At 42.9% G+C, this 21,798-nt stretch overlaps 1 protein-coding gene across 1 annotated transcript in view; it reads left to right on the plus strand.

The window, feature by feature from the left end:
* Positions 1–21,329, plus strand: part of Cav1 (caveolin 1) — a 31,234-nt gene extending 9,905 nt beyond the window's left edge. Inside the window, exon 3 of the mRNA XM_041675703.1 lies at positions 19,054–21,329. Coding sequence (XP_041531637.1) covers positions 19,054–19,395 — 342 coding nt within the window. The 3' untranslated portion in view covers positions 19,396–21,329. The remainder of the gene's footprint in view (positions 1–19,053) is intronic.
* Positions 21,330–21,798: the final 469 nt, after the last annotated feature.

Below are 21,798 nucleotides of genomic sequence, written 5' to 3' on the forward strand. Positions count from 1 at the left end.
CCTGGTGTTAATTGTGTGGATATGAGGAAGAGAAGAATGGGGGGGGGGGGGCTCTAGAACTTCCTACAGCATGGCTCAATAGCACTTACTCCTCCAGCAGTCCTGTGAACTACATACTGTTGCTACTATCAACAGCAACACTCTTTTTTGCAAAAAGAAAACACGAATTGCTCAGAACCGCACGAACAGAAAAGTAGAAGAGTCAGGATTAGAACCCAAACAGAGAATGCAAAAGCCTGGGCTCTTAACCACTGTTATCCTACATCCCTCTGTAACAAACCATACTCCAGGGAAACACAGGTGTTAAGAAAGAGCTGAAATAGGAGATGGCAGCCTCAGGATGAACAAACATATGTTTTTGATGTGGCCTACGTTAGGAGTAACAGGAATATCGTCACTGTAGGACCTGACTCCAGGTCCTGGTAGGTTGGTAGGAAAGAAGAAAAACTGATGTAGAAACATATGTACATTCCCAAACACACACATTCCCAGGGAGGCACAGGACGCTCCGTTGCAAAGACCAGAGATAAGCACAAACTTCTGGGGAATCTCAGTGCGTGGGCATAGAATCAAAGGCGTTGACTGGAAAGCCTTTAGAGTGCTGTGGATCACCCAGGTTCACGAAAGCACCTCGGGTGGGGCTCGTCCCGCTGGATGTGAAGGGCGGGGTAAACCGTAGAGAACAAGGAAGCAGGTCCCAACAAGTACAAAACAACTATTCTGAAGGTTCTCCGTTTGCCTCTTTGGTCTGTATATACATACGTGCCACGGAGCCATACATTGTGGAAACAGGAAGCGATTGAGAATAACCTTAGTTAGACGCTGGTGGGAGAAAGGTCTATTGAGTTCTGCAGGGAGTTTCTCTGAGACTTCCTCTCTCTACGCATTACGTAGTTGTTCTAAAAAACAAATGCCAGAAACAAAAAGCAGACGTAACTAGTGCATTTTACGAGCCGCATTAATCTGTGAGAATAAATGAAGTGTCCGTTAGTCGTGCCTCGCGATGCGTGCACCTTACCGTCCCTTCCCTAGGTTGCAAACAGTAGAACGTGGCTGAGGTGTGCATATCGGGACGAATCAAGGAAAGGGCACTGGATTTGTTAGAATCATCGCTGATTGTTTTTATTAATTCAACAACCTCCTTTCTAGTTTGTTCCTCGAAAAGCCAGGCTTTTTGTCTGTTTAATTTGTTGTTTTGCTTTTTTGGAAAGGGTATCATTAAAACAAACAAAAAACAGTTACAACCAATCCCCCAAATTATTTTTTGATAAACCCCTTCTATTTCTGTAGTTAAATAGATCTGAGAATAAATTGTTCCCATACAACATGCTCAAGAAATACTTAGGAAGACCAGCTCCCCAGCAGACCCAGAGTCCGTGGAGTCCTAGAATATACCCCATGGACACACGCAGGGTTCCGGCACCCCGCAGCAGCAGCTTCAGGTGCCCGTGCTTCGTGAGATGCTCTAGCTGTTCCGTTCTCACCGTTGTGGCACTGGAAAGATTTCCGGGCACGGTTTCACTGTTTGCTAAGAGGACAGTGCTCTCCTCTCGTTCCTTTGGAGGAGGGTGGCTATCCCTCTCCCTATCCCTCATTTCAAGTCCAGCAGGGCAAGGCAATGGTCCTCACTTCTATCCCTGCCCTAAACCTGCAGGTGAACCCCAGAATCAAGCACCAACTGAATCAGTCACCAGAAAATAGAGGCTCAATCGAATCGAATCGACACTCTGAACTTCCTAGACTGATTCAGTCCTGTTTAATGAAACCACAGTTGGATCACCTTATCACCTAGCTTCCTTCGTGCCTTTTATTGACTACAGTTCAAAACCTTGTACAAAAACAAAAAGCTGAAAGAGTGAGAGAAATAGCCAAGCTATCAGTGTACTACGAGAAGGAAAACATGTTCTATATGTACATATACACACCGTTTGTCTGTATTTGAAATACTTGTATGTGTATTAAAATACGTATTTTTTTAATGTTAATTTGATTTTTTTAAAACTCTGGTATTAGAGGAACACAATATAATACGTCCTGCTTGGGCCTTCAAGTGTTGACCTCCTGGGCTGCCATAGATCAGCTCTAAGCTCCAGGGTGTCCCAAGCACATTCTCAGGATGCCACTGGCTGCTGCTTGGCTTCCCCACTTCTTCCTCTTTTGCTTGATCTCTCTGATGACGAGCATGCAGAGCTGGAGGCTTTTCTCGCTGAGACGATCCGAATTGTCATTCACTATTTCAATAGCAGAGACCGTTTCTTTAACCGCAGGGCTGGTCTCTTATAGATCACAGATCTCTTCTTGGAGGAAAAGGTAAAAAACGAAACCAGAGCAGAGAGAATGTAGAATTCTGGGGGTCAGATATCAGGACTTCTTTTCTGGTGTCTGTGCCATGTGAGATGAAAGGTTGGCTTTTTGCTCAGAGATGCGACCTGTTCTTGTCTCCTGTAATGGCAGATAGATTTACTAGAATATGTCTACGAGTCACCAACTTGACTTCCAATAGGAGGCTCTGCAACAGAATGAGTGTAAAATATCTGCAATATCATTCAGTTAAAAATATATAGAAAGAGGAAGTGGCATCAAGAAAGAGTGTTGGGGTGTAATGAGAATGTTAGGTGTGTAACCAGGTTTCAAACATACAGGCCAGAAGCACAATCTTAGCACACATGTTTTGTCAGAGCCTGGAGTAGACAAGTGGAGAGGTCTTCCACCTCATAAATGACACCCGTTATGATGACCCTATTAATATCCGTGTTTAACCCAAAATCAAAGTAACTTTGACAAATTACAGGTAGCCTATAGAAACTAATAACTACTACAAAGCACAATTGTGTTGAAGGGCTCAAAATAAGATATATATAATGAGAATTATATATTAACTAAACATGAAAAATAGACAAGTAACAAGGAAAGAGGGCTGTTTTCAACATGCGGTGTGGAAAGGCAATATGCCATTAGAATAGTGGGCTAGATTCCAAGGCCCTCAAGAACCATGACCTCTTTTAAAAATAACAAGTGTAAACATGCCCTCACTGGATTCACACACAAAATACCTTAGCAACGGGAGATACATAGTAAGTCTGTCAGTTGCCACCCAACATTAAGCATCCCCATAATCAGATGATGTTCTAAAGCAAGCGTGATTTGATATCCCAAAGGGAATGTCACCTTCAAGATTCTTTACCTTGCCATCCTACAGACTGCTTGGTCTTGAAAGGGGGTGGGGACTGGAGAGACCCTTGAGAAGAGCAAGATGCTGGTGATCAGGACTGAAGAGAAATCCCCAGAGGAGGGACCGTTTTGGTTTGCATGATAATTTGGAAAAGACCTTGCTTATTGTCAGGCTCCTGGGAGATTTACAGGGCACATATTATTCAGACAGAGTCTTCATTGAAGGAAAGAGAAGGCTACCATGATTCACTTCAAAAGAAAGCAGAAAATACTTTCAAGTCGTAACCAGGGTTAATCCTAGGAATAATCCCAGCAATGTGTCGCAAGAAGCAGCTTCCTGATGGCTGCATGTTTATTTCGTTGTCTCTACAACTTCTCAGATCCTCTACAGTTACAATTTTGTGTGTGTGACAGCCCCTACCCACAGCCTAACATAGACGTATATGAACACCTTCCTCTGTTTCAGCCGTGGACCTGGTTTGCTTGGGTAAAGATTGGATGTGGCTTCACTTTAATCAGCAAGGGAGAATGCAAGTGGTAAACATCCAGAGGCAGCACACTAGAAAATGCATGCATTGTAGGGACCAAAAGGTCAGCACGAAGCATTATCCGTGCTGCAAGCCCGCCCTCCACGCCCTCCTACACAGCACATACTCACAGCGCTGGCTGAGTGTATAAACCCCATTGTGGTAGAACCTTGAAATACAGCCCCACGAGAGGGTGTGGCTTCCACAGAGAGGCTCTTCATCTGGCCTCAAGCCATCTGCAGAGTGTTTTAAAGCACTGCACACTGAGATGTAGAAAATATGATGTAATTGGTCTATGGCAGGGCCCAAGCTCCTTGGAGTCCTTCTGTGTAGTTCCTACATGCAGCTGATAGACAATCAGAATTAAATTGACTTTGATTGGAATTTATCAATAAAATAAAACACATGTCAGAGTAAGATTTTTCACAACCATCAAGGCAGTAAGGTGTTACTTCGCTCGCTGCTTTTTAATAGTGAACAGAAGTGTCTTAGCAATTTACCAGAATATAGTGTTTTCTGCTATAGCAACTATATGAGATAAACCTTCCAAGCAGAGTGAAGCTCAGGGTACTTGCAAAATCCAGCTGCCTCCTGTCTACTTGATTATCTTTGTCTATTCTTCCTCAAGAGGACAGCCTATTGTTTGGAGCACCAAAAGGTCACCTCCAGACCTTCTTCTTACCTGCACTGGAGCTAACAACTCACGTGGCCTTTTCTCCTAAAAATGCTATAAAATTCCTGCAGTGCCTGTAGTTATGGGCAACTTCAGAGAATCCACACTAGGCAGATGTCACTGAGTTCTCCGGTGCCTCACAGAGAAGAGAACCCAAGTCACCAACTGACATTTACTGATGCCTGTCACCCCCTCAGAGAAGAAGGGAAAACTGAGTCTGAAAGTAAATTTTAATTCTAGTTCTCTCTTGGACACATATCTCCAATGTTACTTTGGCCCTTGGAAAAGTCCTATCCACCTTTTGTGTCTATAACAAGACAACCCCTAAGTCACTTTCATTTCTAAGGACTCATCCTTCAAGTAGGCTAACGTTCATGCAACAATAGAAACCCAGAAATGTACTGACAAAGAGAGAATGGTGGACGACTTCTCATCAACAAAGAGTGTGTGTAGGAGTTTGTGTGATGGTTGGTTGTTGAGACAGAGTAAATAAGTAACTATGACTGTCCTGGGACCATCTTTGTAGACAAGGTCAGCCTTGAGTTCACAGGTATCCACCTGCCTCTACCTCCAAAGTACTAGGATCAAAAGCTTGTGCCACCGTGCCCAGTTAATCGTCATTAGTATCTTTATTATGAATTTCCTAAATTTTTTCAAATGGCTTCTTTGCTCTTAATACTGCAGCTACAGTAATTAATGAAATAATCTTGGAAAGACTGACGTCGCTGGCAGCCTGCTGAACCCACATGTTACTCAATGCACACTTAGTGCATTCTGGAGATGATCTGGAGCTGGCAGTTCACTTCACAGATCTGGACTCTGTACTTTGCGGTCTTCTTTTTCATTGTCTCCAAACTGGTCGCTTTTGTGTTCCAAGATGAACCAGAAGTCAGTTCCAAAGTTGGCTACAAACCTTCAAGATTTCTTTTTCCTTTTTGCAGAAAAGCCATAATTGAAGCCTTGGTTAGAGCTATGGTCTAATAAAGACCTAGCTAAATAGCAGATTCCTATGAAGCCAGCAGTTGTCAGACTCACCTAGTTAGTGTGGTCCTGTTTCTGGAGTTCCTTTAAGGCCTATCTGTGAGCAATGGATCCGATGACTAGCAGGCAAAAAGGGCAGAGTTCCTTTGAGTCATAGTTTCCTGTCGGGGAGCTATAAAGTCTGTTTCTCTCCAACTGGCATAAAGTTTAGCATTTAAGGGCCCACGTGATTTTAACCCCATCACTTAGCACCCCAGCTGTGTGGCTCTGAAGATAAACATGAAGTCACTTGAGTTCTCAGCCACCTGAGCACTCCTAGGGGACCCACTGGCTCTGACGAGCAAAGCTACATTACAACCCGTATAGTGGAACCTGAATTTGCATAATACACAACACTAAATTAAGCCATCTTCTTTGCCATTAGTCAGCTCCTGTGAATGCTTTCATCAAAATTACACCTGGGTTGAAAAAGAAATAACTATATTGGTGAATTCAGTTTCTAATCCATGAGCCAGATAATAACATATTCAGAACTCTGTTTCTTCAAGGGGATGTAATGAAGACAATGATTTCTCTTGGAAGGAGGAGGAGCTACGACTTTTAAATACCCAGTGTGGTGGTTTGGATGAGAAATGTCCCATAGGCTCATATATTCGAATATTTGCTTCCAATCGTGGAGAAATTAAGTAGTGTGTCCTTGTTGGTGGAGTTAGTCACTGGGAGTGGGCTTCAAGCTCTCAAAAGCCCATTTCAGACTCAGTCTCACTATCTCTCTCTGTCTTCTACCTCTGGACCAGGATGTAAGCTCAGCTGATGCTCTATCACCATGCCTACCCGCCTGCCCGTGTGCTCTTCCCACATCCGTGATGGTCATGAAGTAACCCTTGAAGCCATAAGCAAGTCCCCAGTTAAATGCTTTCTTTTATAAGCTGTCTTGGTCGTGGTATCTTTTCACAGCAATGGAAGAGGAACCAATACAGCAACTTTCACTAATTCTTTCATATATTTAACAAATATTGATTTATGAACCACTATACTTAAGAAACTTAAAGTCTGCTAGCAGAAACCACACATAACACAAGAGAGACGAGGGGGGAGGGAGAGAGAGAGAGAGAGAGAGAGAGAGAGAGAGAGAGAGAGAAGCATACCATTAAATAGGAGTGATGAAGTAATAACCTGGGTAGAAAACAAAGGTTCAAGTGAGAAACCAGTGTATGACTAGAAGGAAATCTCTGATGCAGGATGAGACATAGAGAAGCAACCAGGAGGAGAGTGGTGGGCGAAGCAAGCCAAGCACATCCCACAGCCAGTGAGAGGCTCCCCAGCAGGAATGGACTTGGGCGTGTCCCTGGGTCTGAGCACAGGACAAAGCTTCCTTAATTCCTAGAAATTCTAGAAGCTAGTGATCTGGAATCAGAAAGGATAACGGCTCCCTCTCTTACCTAAAAGCACATGTGTATATCCTGAAGGACGTCACCCCTCCCAGGCAATGGGTCCTAAGTGAGCATGCAAAGTCAAGGTTCGTGTCTAATTATACTGTCCCCTTTTCAATGACCTATAGCCAGCCTTGGGACCTTGACCTGGCCCTGTTTCCTCATTTCATTTATTCTATCCTCAAAAAACAAATGCTTCCCAAACGTTAGCTGGATAAATAAATGGCCCCACCAGGTCATGGCCGTGCAAAGCAAACATCCCTGCAATAAACAGAGGGATTCCAGGCTACAGATCCTCCTAAACTTAAGGTAGCGCCTTATCGCAGCGTATCATCCTTTCCTAGGGCAGGATTCTCAACCAGGGGCAATCTTTTCTCCCCTCCAAGGGGACATGTCTGGAGACAGCGTTACTTGTCACAATTTGGAGGATGTCACCGGCATCTAGTGAGTAGACTTCAGAGACACAGATAATCATTCTGCAGTGCACCCCCACAATGAGGGTTTATATAAACCTAAATATCAACCTGTCAATCATGTCCACGTGGAAAATCCCGCTGTGACGGTCAGGGGCTGTGTCTGGGAGTCGCCGCACGTCGAGCGTCAGTTGAGTACAATGGGCTGTGATTCTCCTGGCGAGGACACGCGTGTGAATCCTTTCCCCGTGTTGTGAAGTAGCGTCCAGGCTTGCAGGGATCTATTGGATTCGTTTTCTATTTGTTTAATAAACAGACTAAAGGCACTGGAGGGGAAAAGATTCCAGCTATGAGATAAAACGGACGCTGTTTGCAGTGCTCCTTCGACTGAGCTGGACGGTAGGCGGCAGCGACTGCCACCAGGAAGGGCCCTGTGACAACTGCAAAAGGAGCTTGTTACTGTTTCAAAAGCTGTGACTCAAACAAACACATTTAGAGACGAAAGACGAGCCTGCAAATGGCAAAGGCATTTCTGCTTGTTCTATCTTGAATGAAATACAAAGAGCTTTTTTTTTTCATATATATATATATATACTATGGTCATCATTCACATCTTCCCCATGGCGTACCCAGAAGCCTAAAGAATAACAAACGCCAAACCATAAACACAGAATTCGGTGAGCAAGCCAGACCTCCGGGTGAGGCCTCTAATTGTGTGTTTGCACGAAATGAGGTTTCCATACATTTAGTGACGCAGGCCTCTTCCCCTTGGAGACACTCTGGACGGTTACAGTGATTCCTCCCTCTCTGGCGTGGTGAATAGAAGTGTGCCTGGACAGTCACCCCGCTCTGTCCACTAACACGCAGTCACCAGCTTCCTATCTCTGGCCCTTTCTTGGTCTATTTTTAGACAGTTGTCTGTTCTCTGTCACCTGTTTGGTGACACTCAGCGTTAACAAGTGGCACCAAACAGACCCCAGAAGTCTGTGGAGAATAAAATGAACCAGGAGGTGCGCAGCCTGCTGTGTAGAGAGACATCTGCAGCTAGAAACTTCGTGATAAGAAAATGTGAAGCTGTATCAACAAAGCATACTGGACTCCCTAGGAAGACTCCTGGCCAACTGGCCTCAATTACATGCAGCTTTTGGTTTCCACCTGGGATCACCCTAAACAAGGGTGCACACCCTAAATGAAGAGGCATGGAGACACTCAGGAATCGCTAAACCCTGACATTGAAAATGAAGACTTCCATGCATTTCCTAGGCGTCCCCACCACCAAACAAGCTGGTTGACTTAAAGCTTAAAGTCCATCGTGTCCTGGACTGAAGGCAAGGGGTCCGAAGTCAAGGCATCAGGAAGGCCATGCTGCCTGTGAAACCCCTGCTAGATCTATGTCTTTTCCTTGTTTCTGGGGGTTTGTTGAGCATTCTCAGCAGACGGCAGACGGCAGCTGCTCAGCACAATTCCCGGCCTCCATCAACACTTGCCATCTCCCCATGTTTACTGGAAACCGGGGTTTTGATTTAGCTTGGAATGGGGACGTAATTCAATGCATGGCAAGATGTAGGCATGGCAAAGGATAAACTAGGAGTGTTCGCCTGTGCTATCAGGCCAGGGATAGTCAGTCTACAGTGTAGAAATCTATTGTGGATCCCAGAGAACATCGCACCCTCCTGGCCAAGACAACTGGACCAGTGCTCCTGGTATACCTGGCTATAACCTGGACATTTTCAATGTTAACCCTTAAAACATCCCTGTGGAGCTAACACTACCACATTTGCATGATCTAAGTAAAAAAAAAACCAAGGCAAGGAGCGGATGAGCCATTTCTGTCATATGATGCTGTCCTGAAGGAGGCGAATCCAGCCTCCATGCTATTGGCCTGGACCATCTATTCCATTTCAAAAACAATACACTCACATACGATTGCATTAATTCAAGTCTCCATTTTGAGGCTTTGAGAGCCTCTCTACTGGCAGCTTTGTTTTTCTTCCCCAGACATCCAGCATTAAAGTCAGGATAGGAGGGAAAGACGCCCTGGTACCATAGACAGACTACTGATTCTTATTCAAGACCCAGAAACTTGTGTTTTTACAGTATCTACAGCAAATTCTGAAGTATTTTAATGTTTGAGAAACTGTCATCAGGAATAAGGGAGAAATAAAATGCTAAGGTAAAACAAAGAGACAACAGAACGAAATGGCAGGAGACAGGACAAGGGACCCAGAGGTTCTAGCCTGGGAAGAGCGAGATTGCTGAGGACTGGACGTGAGGGAGAGAGTTCAAGGCCAAGCTAGTGCCCAGGCTTCTCACTGCAGACCTTTTCCTGCCCTGTAATCCACACTCCAAACTCTTTCCTTGCTCATGGTTGTCAGTTTGCACTGACACTCTGGTTATGGGCGGGTCCTTCTCCCTTGTTCCCCAGCAGACAGTCCTGGAACTAATGAAAGACAAAGTTACTTCACATCTTCCACTGAAAGCAGCAGGCCTTCAAACCAAGAACAGGCAACAAAGTTCCTACCCCAGATTTACATTCCTCTGGAGTTATGGGTGGGTCACCATGGGGTTCATGTGATCGTAGGTGTTTATAACATAATCCAGACCCTCCGCCTTCAGTACCGATGGCAAGAATGCCGCAGTCTCTTGCCCAGTGGTGTCCGTTTTGCCCAGCAAAGTCTGCCTTTGAGAAAACACATGGGAATTAGGGCAAAGTCGCTGTGCTCTGGTAACATTTAATTGTGTTCTTTCTCATCCTCGTCCATACCCACATGCTCACACAATATTATTCCGTCAGCTTCAAAGGCCTCTCAACATGTTGGAAATTTGTGTGGGAACAGAGAAGGGAGTTGGAACACACCCTCTGTGTTTGTGACTAGATTTGGTGTGCACATTAGAATTTTAGAAATATGTATCTAATTTTGAAAAAAGCATAGGATTTGTTTTTATTGAACGTAGAGTGATGGAAATACATCAGGATTTCTACTAAATGGTTTTTTATAATAATCATGGTAATTTCTTTTAACCAATAACCAATATTTGTAGATAGAAATTAGAAAAAGGTTTTCTGAGGGTGTTTCCATTCATTTACCCATTAGAGTTCAGATGTTATTCAGCATATAAAGACCCTGGAGAAGGAAGCAAGCCAGGGCTGCAAGGCATCGATACATCAGGGCTTTCATTAACTGCAAGAAGCCATGGCAGGCTCCAGTACGGTTTAGCAATGAGGATAGAAAAGAAGTCTTGTTTGAAGTGACAGCCCTGGGGGCAGGAGAAATGGTTCAGTGGTTAGGAGAAGGAAAAGTTTTCTTCTGAGGATACAAGTTTAGTTCCCAACATCATTCTCAGATGTCTTACGGTCACTTGTTTGACTCTAGGGCATGCCACACCCTTTTCTAGACTCTGCAGGTACTTACACCCATGACCCACAAACAGACAGATGCAAACACAAATGATTTTGAAGAAAATTAAAAATGAAATGGAGGCCCAGAACCAGGATTGTTGTCTTAGCACTGAAAAGGCTGAGGCATGGATCTTCAGTTCAAGACCAGCCTGAGCTATATAAGAAGATTCTTTCTGAAATCAGAAAAGTGCCAAGCCCAGATCCCACCCCAGAGAGTCTGAGGGGAGTGTTAGCATTTTAACACTTTTTTTTTTTTGCTAGAAAGACCCTCTTGCCGTGTTTCTCACACTTAGAACTTCTGAAAACCAAGAACAATAACTATTACTTTGTGGAGTACTTGATTTAGAAGTCTAGATTTGGTTGTCTGGGTGTGTCTTCTAGATCAAAATGGCTCTTAGTCTGTTAAGCACATCTGGTGTTCTGGCAGGGTTCTCTTGAAGAATAGAACCAATGGAAAGCAGGTGTCATATAAAAGGATTTATTAGACCAGCTTATAGTGTAGGGGTTGGGTAGTCAGACAACAACCACCTCACACTGGACAAGTTGAGATTCCAGTAGCTTCTTATTGCAGAACACTGGGTGTCTCAGTAGACCCAAACAGGTGCTAACAGCCAGAAAGATTTCTGGAGAGCTGTTTGTGTCCAGTTCATAGTGAAAGGTCAAAGAAATTAGAACTGGATGCACTCAGGAAGGAGCTAATGCAAGCAGACAATATTGCTTTTCCCTTCAGACCTCTTCAGGTATCAACCACCATTGGAAGGTACCACCCAAATTGAGGCAGTTGATCCTCTCTGGATATGTCCTCACAGACATGCCCTGATGTGGGTTGGATCATAAATGCTGGGTAGATTTTAAGTCCTTTTAAGGTAAAAATTAAGACCAACAATCACATTTGGTTATAAGCTCAAGCCATTTGAGACATATGGTGGACAGTCTTATACAAACACTGTAAATGGTCTAATTATTTTTCTAAGATATAGATTATAGAAAGTTTAAAATGTTGGATTTCATTATCACATACTTATGGATTTTTGTCTCAGGACCAAATTCTAAGAAATTAGGCATATATCCACTGTACATGTTTTTATTTGTAAATGTGGAAGTTAAATTGTCTAATGCAAAAGACATGAAATGATAATGTAAGAGTGACTTGTTAGCAAATTGGATTCATTGCCTACACGTTCATAGCCAATTATCCTCCAATTTAGTAATGTAGAGCAAAAGACACCATCACTTTACCCTTTCTGTGCAGTGGGAATGAAAGTCAGCCTTTCTAAATGGTGGCGCAGGGTCTCTCGCAAGGTGCAATGCAGCTGTCAATATCAGATCCTCCCACAGACAAGGTGGTGGAGGTACCATATCCAGACTTCTCTACACGATTGATGGCTAATCTGTTCCTTCCAAGCTATTGGACTGAGGACTTCAATGTCTCAATAGTTGGTAGCTAGGGGCTGCCTTTACTTCTTGCCCATGCTTTCCTCTTCTAAGGGAATTCAATCATGGTGGCTAGCTTCCAGCAAAGCAAGCCAGAGAGCCAGAAAGGCACACAGTCAGGTGTTACAGTGTTTTGTAAACTCATCTTCAAAATGACACCCTTCACTTTTGAAGGACAATCATGACTTCTGGCCACCAACTCAAGCAGAGGGCATTGAAAGAACATGACTAGCTGGAAAGGAATCCTTGAGAGCCATTTTCAATACTATTATATTTAAATTTCATTTTTATAAGATGGAAAACACATTGCACTGCTCTCTTCCTAGTTAATTTGTCATTCTGATATTAATGTAAAGTAAACACTTCCTGAATTAGTTTTGGCTGCATTCGGTGGGAATGTCTAGCAATGTGGGAAGGTTGAAGCCAGACACGGAACATGTTTCTAAAAGTGTATGCAGTATGCCTACCAACAGAGATGTGTGTTATAGGAATGAAACCTAGAGCTATGGCTTAAAATAATGGTATGTACACAGCACATAGGAACAGTCATGAGGTCAGCACTGCTGGCGTTGATTCCACAGCTGATCAATGGCTAAATGAGCATCATTTCCATCCCCTTCTCCTTCACTCATTCCTGTCACTTCATGGTCATATGATGGCATCAACTTATGTAAGAAGCACATACTATCTACACAGGATGAAAAGGATCTCCCCATGAGGTCCTGTCTTTTTTTATTAAAAAAATATAAAGTTTTTTGCTGGGGGCTGGAAATAAGGCTCAGCAGTTGAGAGTGCTCACCTGCTCTCACAAAGGACCAGAGTTAGATTCCTGACACCCACGTTAGGTAGCTCAAAACTGCCTGCAATGTCAGGTTCAAGGAATCTGATGTCCTGTCCTGCGTCTGTGTACATGTGCACATACGAACACACACACACACACACACACACACACAAATAAAAAGTAAATAAAAGCTGTCTTTAAATTTCCACCCAGCAGACTAACTTACATCTTACTGGTCAGAATCGAGTCACGTGTATCTTCTCAATAAGCCACAAACCACTCACCAAGAAGACTAGCCTGAGCATCCCAGATATAAACTAATTATGACATAACTCTGAGATCAGGAGACCCTTCCAGTTACCTAAGTGGTTGGGACCCCGTTGGGGCAGCAGTGTGACTGTGTTGGACGGACAACAGACTGGTCTTTAGCAAACATCTTGGTAGCTGCTTTGTAGTATGTCCTACAAATATATTTAATCATGTTAATAATGTTCTAATAGATATTTTTTATAGTCTAACAAAATCAGAGTTTCCACTAACATATATATAACAAATAAAATATATATTTCCCACTACCAAATGTGGAAACATTGTTGTGCATAAACTCACAAAGGTACTTCAATTTTCCTTGACTACTTTTTTCAGAAAAAAAAATGATCCATATTTTGAGACAGAAAAAAAAACTTGACCCTGTTTCTTTAATGCTGTGTGTACACGTAAACTGTCTTTAAAGACACATCTAACAGGATAGGATCTGCTGAGATTTATTGCATTAGTCAAACATTATCAAAACATAACAAGACAGATTGCTTTTCCTGACATCTGTTGCTAGATTTTGTTATGTTTCAGAAACAGCAAAAGCTGTGCAAAGGTATTCTAGCATCATTTATAAAAATCTAGTAATATAAACTGTTGACTCCCAGGAAAGCATCCATTGAGACACAGAAATCTTGCTGAAGCACATCCCAATCTTTGATGTGTAGGTCTGCATAACAACTTTTACCAAAATGGCAATGTGTTCCTTAGGTTACAGAACAGAAAACCTATTCCTTGGTGGCATAACTGAGCTTCATTTGAGGCATCTCACTCTAAAAACCACAGGGTTGCTTATACCACTTAGGTTTGTGATCTTGTCTAATCTTTTAAGAAAAGCCAATGTCTAACTCCTATGCCATTCCAAATTGGAGTGAACAGATGAAGTATTACTCTGGGTGAGGCCAGCAATGACGAACAGAACATGGTTCACTAACAGTCACCTAGTCAATGGCAGGGCACAATTCCACACCAACAATGGACAGGGACAAGTGGGATAAGCCCCTTTGGAAACAGGACTCGAGAGTGGCCATTTTGATGGACAGTCACTCAGTCGGATGCTTTATGCAAAGAGTGTGTGCCCAGGAAACTGGCAGAAAAAGGCGCCATCGCTTGTCTAACAAATGGACCCGTGGGGCCTCTGCAGATCAAGACAATGTTTAAATGCAAGTACAAGGCCAGAAGTCGTTCTTGTTGGTCACAGAGCACATCCACCAGACTGACTGGGAACAAGTGGTGACGTCAGGCAGAAGCCAGGCGTGTTCCTGAGACTGAGTTCCAATCCTGTGTCTATCTTTTGATGAGCAGATAGCCTTGCTCTAGCCAAGACAGTGGTGGCCATTGATTTTTGTGTTTTAAATGGGACTCCAGTTCTCCAAGGATCCTTTGCTTTAAACAGCTATGAATTTTAAAATTTAAATTCCTATGGAATTCTTTTAGTTTCCATGAATCCCCTCAATAACTCTGCCTTACCTGGTGGGAAAGTTTGCCCTGCTGCCGACTAGGTGGCCGTTCACTTAGTAGAACTGTGTTCACCTCCGTGCACTTTGAATGCAAGTCGGAACATACACTAAAGATAGTTGTCCCTTCCTCATGGCTTAGCAGTTAAAAGCGCTGGCTGTGCTATCAGGGGCATCAGAATTTAGACTCCAACACCCCCCCCCCGATGCAGACATGCACACCAAGCTGAGCAGTTGTGCACACACGCACACACACACACACACACACACACACACACACACGCACACACACACTTTCTAAAAACGTAAAAGTGTCCATTTCCAGTTTTCTTCATTCTGGCTGAAGTATGAGATTTCCTGAGCACAGTACTAAAAGAACATCTCTCTAAAACCTATACAGAGATACTGCCAAGCCAGAGTCTTAGATGGCAGGGGGAGATGTGTGGGTGCCTAGACATGAAATAGGTATGTGAAAAGGGGGAGGTGTGGGGGGCCTCTGGCTGTTGGTACACCTAAGAATGGTAAAAATTCCCATTCTAATGTCAGCTTTTCTACAGACTCACTTGAAACCAGGGTACTGTCTGCCTCGTTTTAATCACTCTGTGCCTCAGTTTCCATTTTTACCAATTAACTTGAAAGTCCCTGGCTGAGTTCCCAGGACTGCAAGAGCATACTGTTCAGAGCAATTTAAATATGATCAGTTCACACAACTCAAAATATCCCTGTTACCAGTTGTCCTGACTTAAAGTGGTCATATTAGTAAGAATCTTTTCTTTCAGCAACCACAGTGTGAGCGCGTCTGCGTGCCCGTCTACCCTCATAAAAAATCAAGCACCAAAACTGGTGTAAGAGTTTGATTCCCAGCAGTGCAGAAGCAGAAGGAGTGTAGACCTGAAATGCGACACATTTTGGCTGTGCTCGCTAGCATCTGGGTGACCTGGAGCAATTTATTAACTCCCTTCAGTGACCTCATCTCCAAAAAGGAGTAAGAGCGGGCATCTCAGAAGTTTGCAGGAAGGCGATCACAAACACAGTTTAGTCCTGTTGAGCCAGGGGTAGGCACTGAATTCACGTCTTTCAGGGGCTGTGGCAATCCTACTTGCTTCTCTAGTAAAACCCTAATCAGCAGGTAGAGGAGCTTGCCAGTGCTGTCGCTTAGGGAGCACTCGCCACATCACAGGGCTTTGTACTGACAGTATGCACTTGTCAGAGCAGCTGGCTGTTGCTGTAGATTGGGAGTAGAGAGGAGGAAGCATCCCTCTGGCTTTTGGCTTCATCAGCCTGCCTCGCTTCTGCCCCCAGCTACACTGAATTTGGCCACACTGCTTCATCCTTTTTAGTCACCATAAATTCTTAAGACAAAATAGCACCCAACTATATTCATGTAATTTGTCCAGCAAACCTTCATGAAATTCTCTGAGGTGTTTAAATATTGTGCTCACTTCCTGTTTTCAGAAGGCCCTGAAAAAGTTTCAAAAGTAGCTAACATGAGAAAAAGAATTTCCAATACGTTTGCTGAGAAAGTACTAGATGTGCAGTTAAGGAAGCTGTTATCAGGAAGTTTTACATATACATACATTCCTAGACATCTTCCCTAACAGAATATACTTTGCTAATATAGGCCAAATGCATATATTCACATATATGTAGACACCCAGGCATGCACACATGTTCCACTGGTCCTGAGGTCATGCTAGGGAAAGAGTCAGTACGGCAAGCCTCTCAAGCTATCAACGTTTTTTTCATTACTCTGAAATACTCTTCATTTTCAAAAAGTATATTTTTTTGTAAAGTTGCTCAGTATTTACCAAAACCTCAGCTTCTTTCAGAATATATGTGAGCCCCAAACCAACCTCCGATTCACCCGGTGATTCATTTGTATTTCTGGGGGAACAGGGTAACAGACGTTCCCTTTGGTAAAAGCAATAGGTCTCTTCCCTGTGTACACGCCCAGGGGATTTGTAAACCGCCATTGCTTGGACTTTCATCCCAGACTTAAATGTTCCTGAAAATGTTGCAATTTTGACATCTTCAGTTTCACTTACAAAATAATGGCATCTTTAAAAAGAACAGAAAAAGGAATATATTTTAGCTGAATCAAAGGAAAATCATCATTTCCTATTTTTATTGCTTTGACAGAATTTATTATCATAACCTGGAAAATAGCCAATTATAAATAAGTATTATAATTATGAATAAATATATATCATCATTGAAGTCTTAATCTAATTTTCCTAATATTTCCCATGTGGGGTGTGTGTGTGTATGTGCATGTACGTGTGTGTGTGTGTAGAGGACATATCAGGTGTTTCCTCTCCAAAGCCCCCCATCATTTTCTATAAAAGACAAAGTCTTTCACTGGTCTGGAACTTCACAATTAGACTAGGCTGGCCTACTGAGCCTTGTCTGTTGTTTTTGCTTGTTTTTTAAGAGGGTTCTGGGGGCTAAACTCATGTCCTGGTTCTTTCTTGTAACTGAGCTATTTTCCTGGCTTCTTACAAACTGTCAAAAAACACAAGTGAACGCTACCTCCGAGTCTAGTTCTAAATGTGCCGAGAAAAGAATGCAGTGGCTACTTACAAAATTATAGCCAAACTATTTTTTTGCATATTATACTATTAGGACACTGGGCAGCAGAGCAAGAGACAGAATGTTCTGGAAAATAAACTTTAAAGCTGGTAAGCATCATGTCCTTTTTCCAAAAGACATTTTGGTGTGCTAAATCAAAGGTGGCACTTTGGCACTGAGCAGCAGCCAGAAGGAACCCAAGTTCTAGCCTTGACGTTGAGCTCTGATGATCGCAGAAACAGCCATCAGTTTGCGTGAATTTCAAACCACACCAGAGTTCTTCATATGGCAGCAACGAGGAAGCCGTAGCCCTAGAACTCGCTAGCCTTCCTGATGACAATTTGTTTTTAATCCCGTGCTTCATTTAGTTTATATAAAGTCTAAGAATTAGCTACGTAGGTGAACGGGTACCTGGAAGTGGGTGCTATTGGAAAAAGATGTGTTTGCGCCAGCATCCCCCTCTGTCTTTAGAAAGTCATCAGGTGTCTCTCCTGTTGCAAAGTGACAGGAACCTACTGCTCCAGGTAGCTTTGAAACCTCAGATGACCAAGCCCCAGAAGCATTTGGTGATTGAAGTGCTATGTGACTGCACACTTGGTTGATTGCTTCCCGAGAGCAGTTTCTGAAGTAGTCGTGATTCCTGGCTCATGGGTATTTATCTTGATTATTACCAAAACTATATTCTCATCTTCTCGAATTCTAAAGTAAGCTTCTCTCCTGCTAGCTTAAAATGTTTTTCTTCATAATTTTTTCCTTGTTCTAATGCCACCTGTGCTCTCCCCAGCTGTCAGAGCAGGCGTTCAAAGGTCATCATCCTTTGCTCCTCTCTTTGAAGTAACCAAATCTTCCCATAATATCCAGAAATTATTTTCTCTTTTCTCTTGTTTCTTTCCCATCCACCATTTTCCTCCTTCTTTCCCCCCTACTTCTTTTTTCCTTTCATTTTCTTTTTAGGACCCCTCTCCCATCTTGACTGTGCCATCTTCCCTTGGGCTGTGCCACAGTTTCCCTGCTGGTCTCTTTCCCCCTTTTGTCCAGCATACACATTTACACACACACACACACACACACACACACTCCACACTCTACACTCATGCACACACTCACACACATATACACACATACATACTTACATACATTGTCAAGTTTATCTCAAGAAACTCTATGTGGTTGTGGCCACACTTCCCAGCTCTAACATCTTCAATTGACTCTCAACTGTATGGAAAACAATATTTTGGCCTCATTCTCTTCCTGACGTTGTCACTCCAGTCTCCTCTGCCTGTGACACGCCCAGTCCTCAGTCTTGCTTGCTCCTAAGGCTTGACTCGCTCCATTTCCAGTCCTTCATTTCCTTTCCCCGTCACACTCATTTCCAAAGTTCTGCTAAAGCCTCACCCCCCATCTCAATGCTTCAGCTCACCCGTGACCGAATTTCCTGACATGATTCTGCTAATCCTGTTTGGAAAGTCATTAATGAATTTTAAGATGGCTAGTCCTCAATGCTGTATGATTGTGTCTGAATGCAGTAAAATTATGTCACATTCCTTACATTTTACTGTGTTTTGTGTGTCCTTAGCCATGTTTCTGAGTTTTACTTTAAAGTAAGAAATTAAAACGTCCTCATTTGTTCCAAAAGCAATAGGTTCTCAACCATTGACACAGTAGAGAAACACTTAGGAAATATGTTAAAATGCCTTTGGGCTCCACCCTAGAACAATCAGATCTGAGAAGAACCCACATAGTCATGTTCTCAGTGGGTTCCAAGGAGACAGATGTTGTTGGTGGCTGATAATTGTCTGGCACACGGCTGGCAAACAAATCTAAGAGATTTGCATAAATCTCAAGCAGTGTCTCCATTTTCTTCTGTTTACACTCACGGTCTGCAATTTCTTTCTTTCAGATCGACTTCGAAGATGTGATTGCAGAGCCAGAAGGGACGCACAGTTTCGACGGCATCTGGAAGGCCAGCTTCACCACCTTCACTGTGACAAAATATTGGTTTTACCGCTTGTTGTCCACCATCTTCGGCATCCCGATGGCACTCATCTGGGGCATTTACTTCGCCATTCTCTCTTTCCTGCACATCTGGGCAGTTGTACCGTGCATCAAGAGCTTCCTGATTGAGATTCAGTGCATCAGCCGTGTTTATTCCATCTATGTCCACACCTTCTGCGATCCACTCTTTGAGGCTATTGGCAAGATATTCAGCAATATCCGTATCAACATGCAGAAAGAAATATGAGTGACATTTCAGTGATGGAAGTATTCCCGATTCTTTTTTTCCTTATCATTTCTTTGGTGCCAATTTCAAGTTTCAAGTTGCTATCCCAGCAGCCATTTAGGAGTGGTTTGTCCTGGTCCAGAACAAAGAAGCCATTTGCTCCGTTTTTCATATGTACTTTTGTCTCTTTTGAGCTACTGCATCTATTTTTGACAGTCTGAAATGTTAAAAAACCAGTCCTACCCTCTCTTCTGTTCATGGATCATTGCTCTATTGGTTAAAATACAAGCATATCATTGAAAGATAACCTGAGAAAAATAGGAAGAAATGGGGGTAGGGATGGAAAAAGGACCAACAACCTTAGCTGTCTATTCTAAAATGATGATGTCCTAGAAAGGGAAGAATTCCAGCCTAAGGCCTCATGTTTAGGGACGTGGGTGCTGGCTTTAAACAGATACTTCCCAGCCTTCTGAGGAGTTAGTTGCCGTCACTCTTAACAATCACAACCTAGCTAGGATCTAGTAATCGCTGTCAAATTGGAGACCAAAATCTTCATGCTCATGATATCATTAATGTCTTATTCATCTTGACATTTTAACCTGTTATTTTGTGTGCCTGAATATTTGTTATACCTATAGTAAGGACCTGGGTGCCTTCTAATTTTTCATGTTTTCTTTTCTAACAGGGTCTAACTCATCCACTTTCGCTATGCCAGCAGCTTTCCTAAAAACAAAACAGAAAATCTCGCTACTTCTCTATCCTTGGGTCTGACTCTGAGATACAGAACCTGTTGAAACTGATCTCTGTACTTGGTCATGTAGCATCTTTCTCTATGACAAGCCTGGTCAACATCAACGCAGATTTAGAACAGACAAACAGGGATGAGCTCTCTCTTGGCCTGGCAGGAGCGGAAGCCAACTTTCCCTGACTCTCCGTCACTGACTGAGGTCAGCACGCCTAGTCAGCCTCACTTAGCTTCAAGAGCAATCACACTTTCCTGCGTCTAAGCCGATCTGTCGCTGGGGTGGTGTGGTGGCGGCTCGATACTGTGCTCCATTCTCAGCTGATCAGTGGCCTCCAGGGAGGGCTGGCGGGAAGGAGGCCACCAGAAGGAGACTGCTGACACTGTTGCAATCATGACCCCCCTCTCCTACACTAGCCCTTGCAATAGTCTGTAATGCTGTGACACTTGACCCCTCCCCCTGCCAGGAGCCTTTGGACTGATCCAAACATCACTTTGCTCAGAGAGAAAATGGGGGAGGGGCGGCGATAAAAGCTTGAGGTAATGTTCTTGCTGGAATAAGTTCTAGTTCTTCTGAACCCAAACTGAGGAATTTCACCTGTGTACCTGAGTCCTCCAGAAAGCTGCCTACCTGAGACACCCCAAAGCTTTTTATTCCCCACCCACCTTACAGCTCAGCCCCTGGGGATATTTTTTTTAATTCCAGGTAGGCTTTTACTTTCATTTTTATACATTTATTGGAGTTCTGCCTAACTGTTGTTTCCTTCCTCGGTTTTGCCACACTTTCGCTACCAACCTGCTGCCTACTTTGATTGTTTGCATTTAAAACAGACACTGGCATGGACACAGTTTGACTTTTAAGCTGTGTGCATAACTGAAAATGTACTATCCTGCATACTTGTTTAAATGCAAAGATATTCTTTATCTTTATATAAAGAGAATCACTTGGGAAATGACTATGAGATTCAGTCTGTAAACTGTGTGCCCCAAGACATGTCTGTTCTTCCTAGATGCTCAGTCTCATGTAAGTCCATGGCTGGTTCAAACGGTTACTGAACTTTTATATGCTTACTGATATATTTTACACTTTTTTATGCTGCATGTCCTATAAAGATTTCAAATCTGCACAATAAAAATGTTTAACAGTTAAACAGGAATGTCTGTGTCTCTGTGTATGTTTGTATGTAGTAAGCGTGTGTATAATGTGTATTTGCATGCTTGTATTGTGCTTGGGGGTGGCAAACATCTCAAATATTAAAAATTAATTTGAGTGAAATATTTTTGGTAAAAGTCATTGCTACTAGTGGACTACTTCAAATAACTTAGTTAAAATTTATAACTAAAAAGGTATTTTAGCAATTTACACAATGATTTATTATCGATTAACTGGAATTCCAATGACCTTACATGAAGGATACCCATAATGTTGTTTGATTCTATCTAAATTTTGATTTGGACTTCTGTGTTAAAGTTTTCCAAAGAAACAAACTGACAGGAAAGAGTTATGATACATATAGAGACTAAAATAGAAATCAAGATAAGAATAGAGAATAAGAGATTTATCAGGAGGACTTGGGTTCATGATTTTGGATACTGGTTAGTTCTAGAAGGTGAGTCAGGATGCTGGGGATCCAACTAAAGCCATATGAGTCCAAGACTCCAGAAAAACTAATATTCCACTT

Source organism: Microtus oregoni, unplaced genomic scaffold (assembly GCF_018167655.1).
Source record: "Microtus oregoni isolate MIOR12 unplaced genomic scaffold, Mior012 000026F_ref0000081, whole genome shotgun sequence".
Lineage (NCBI taxonomy): Eukaryota > Metazoa > Chordata > Mammalia > Rodentia > Cricetidae > Microtus > Microtus oregoni.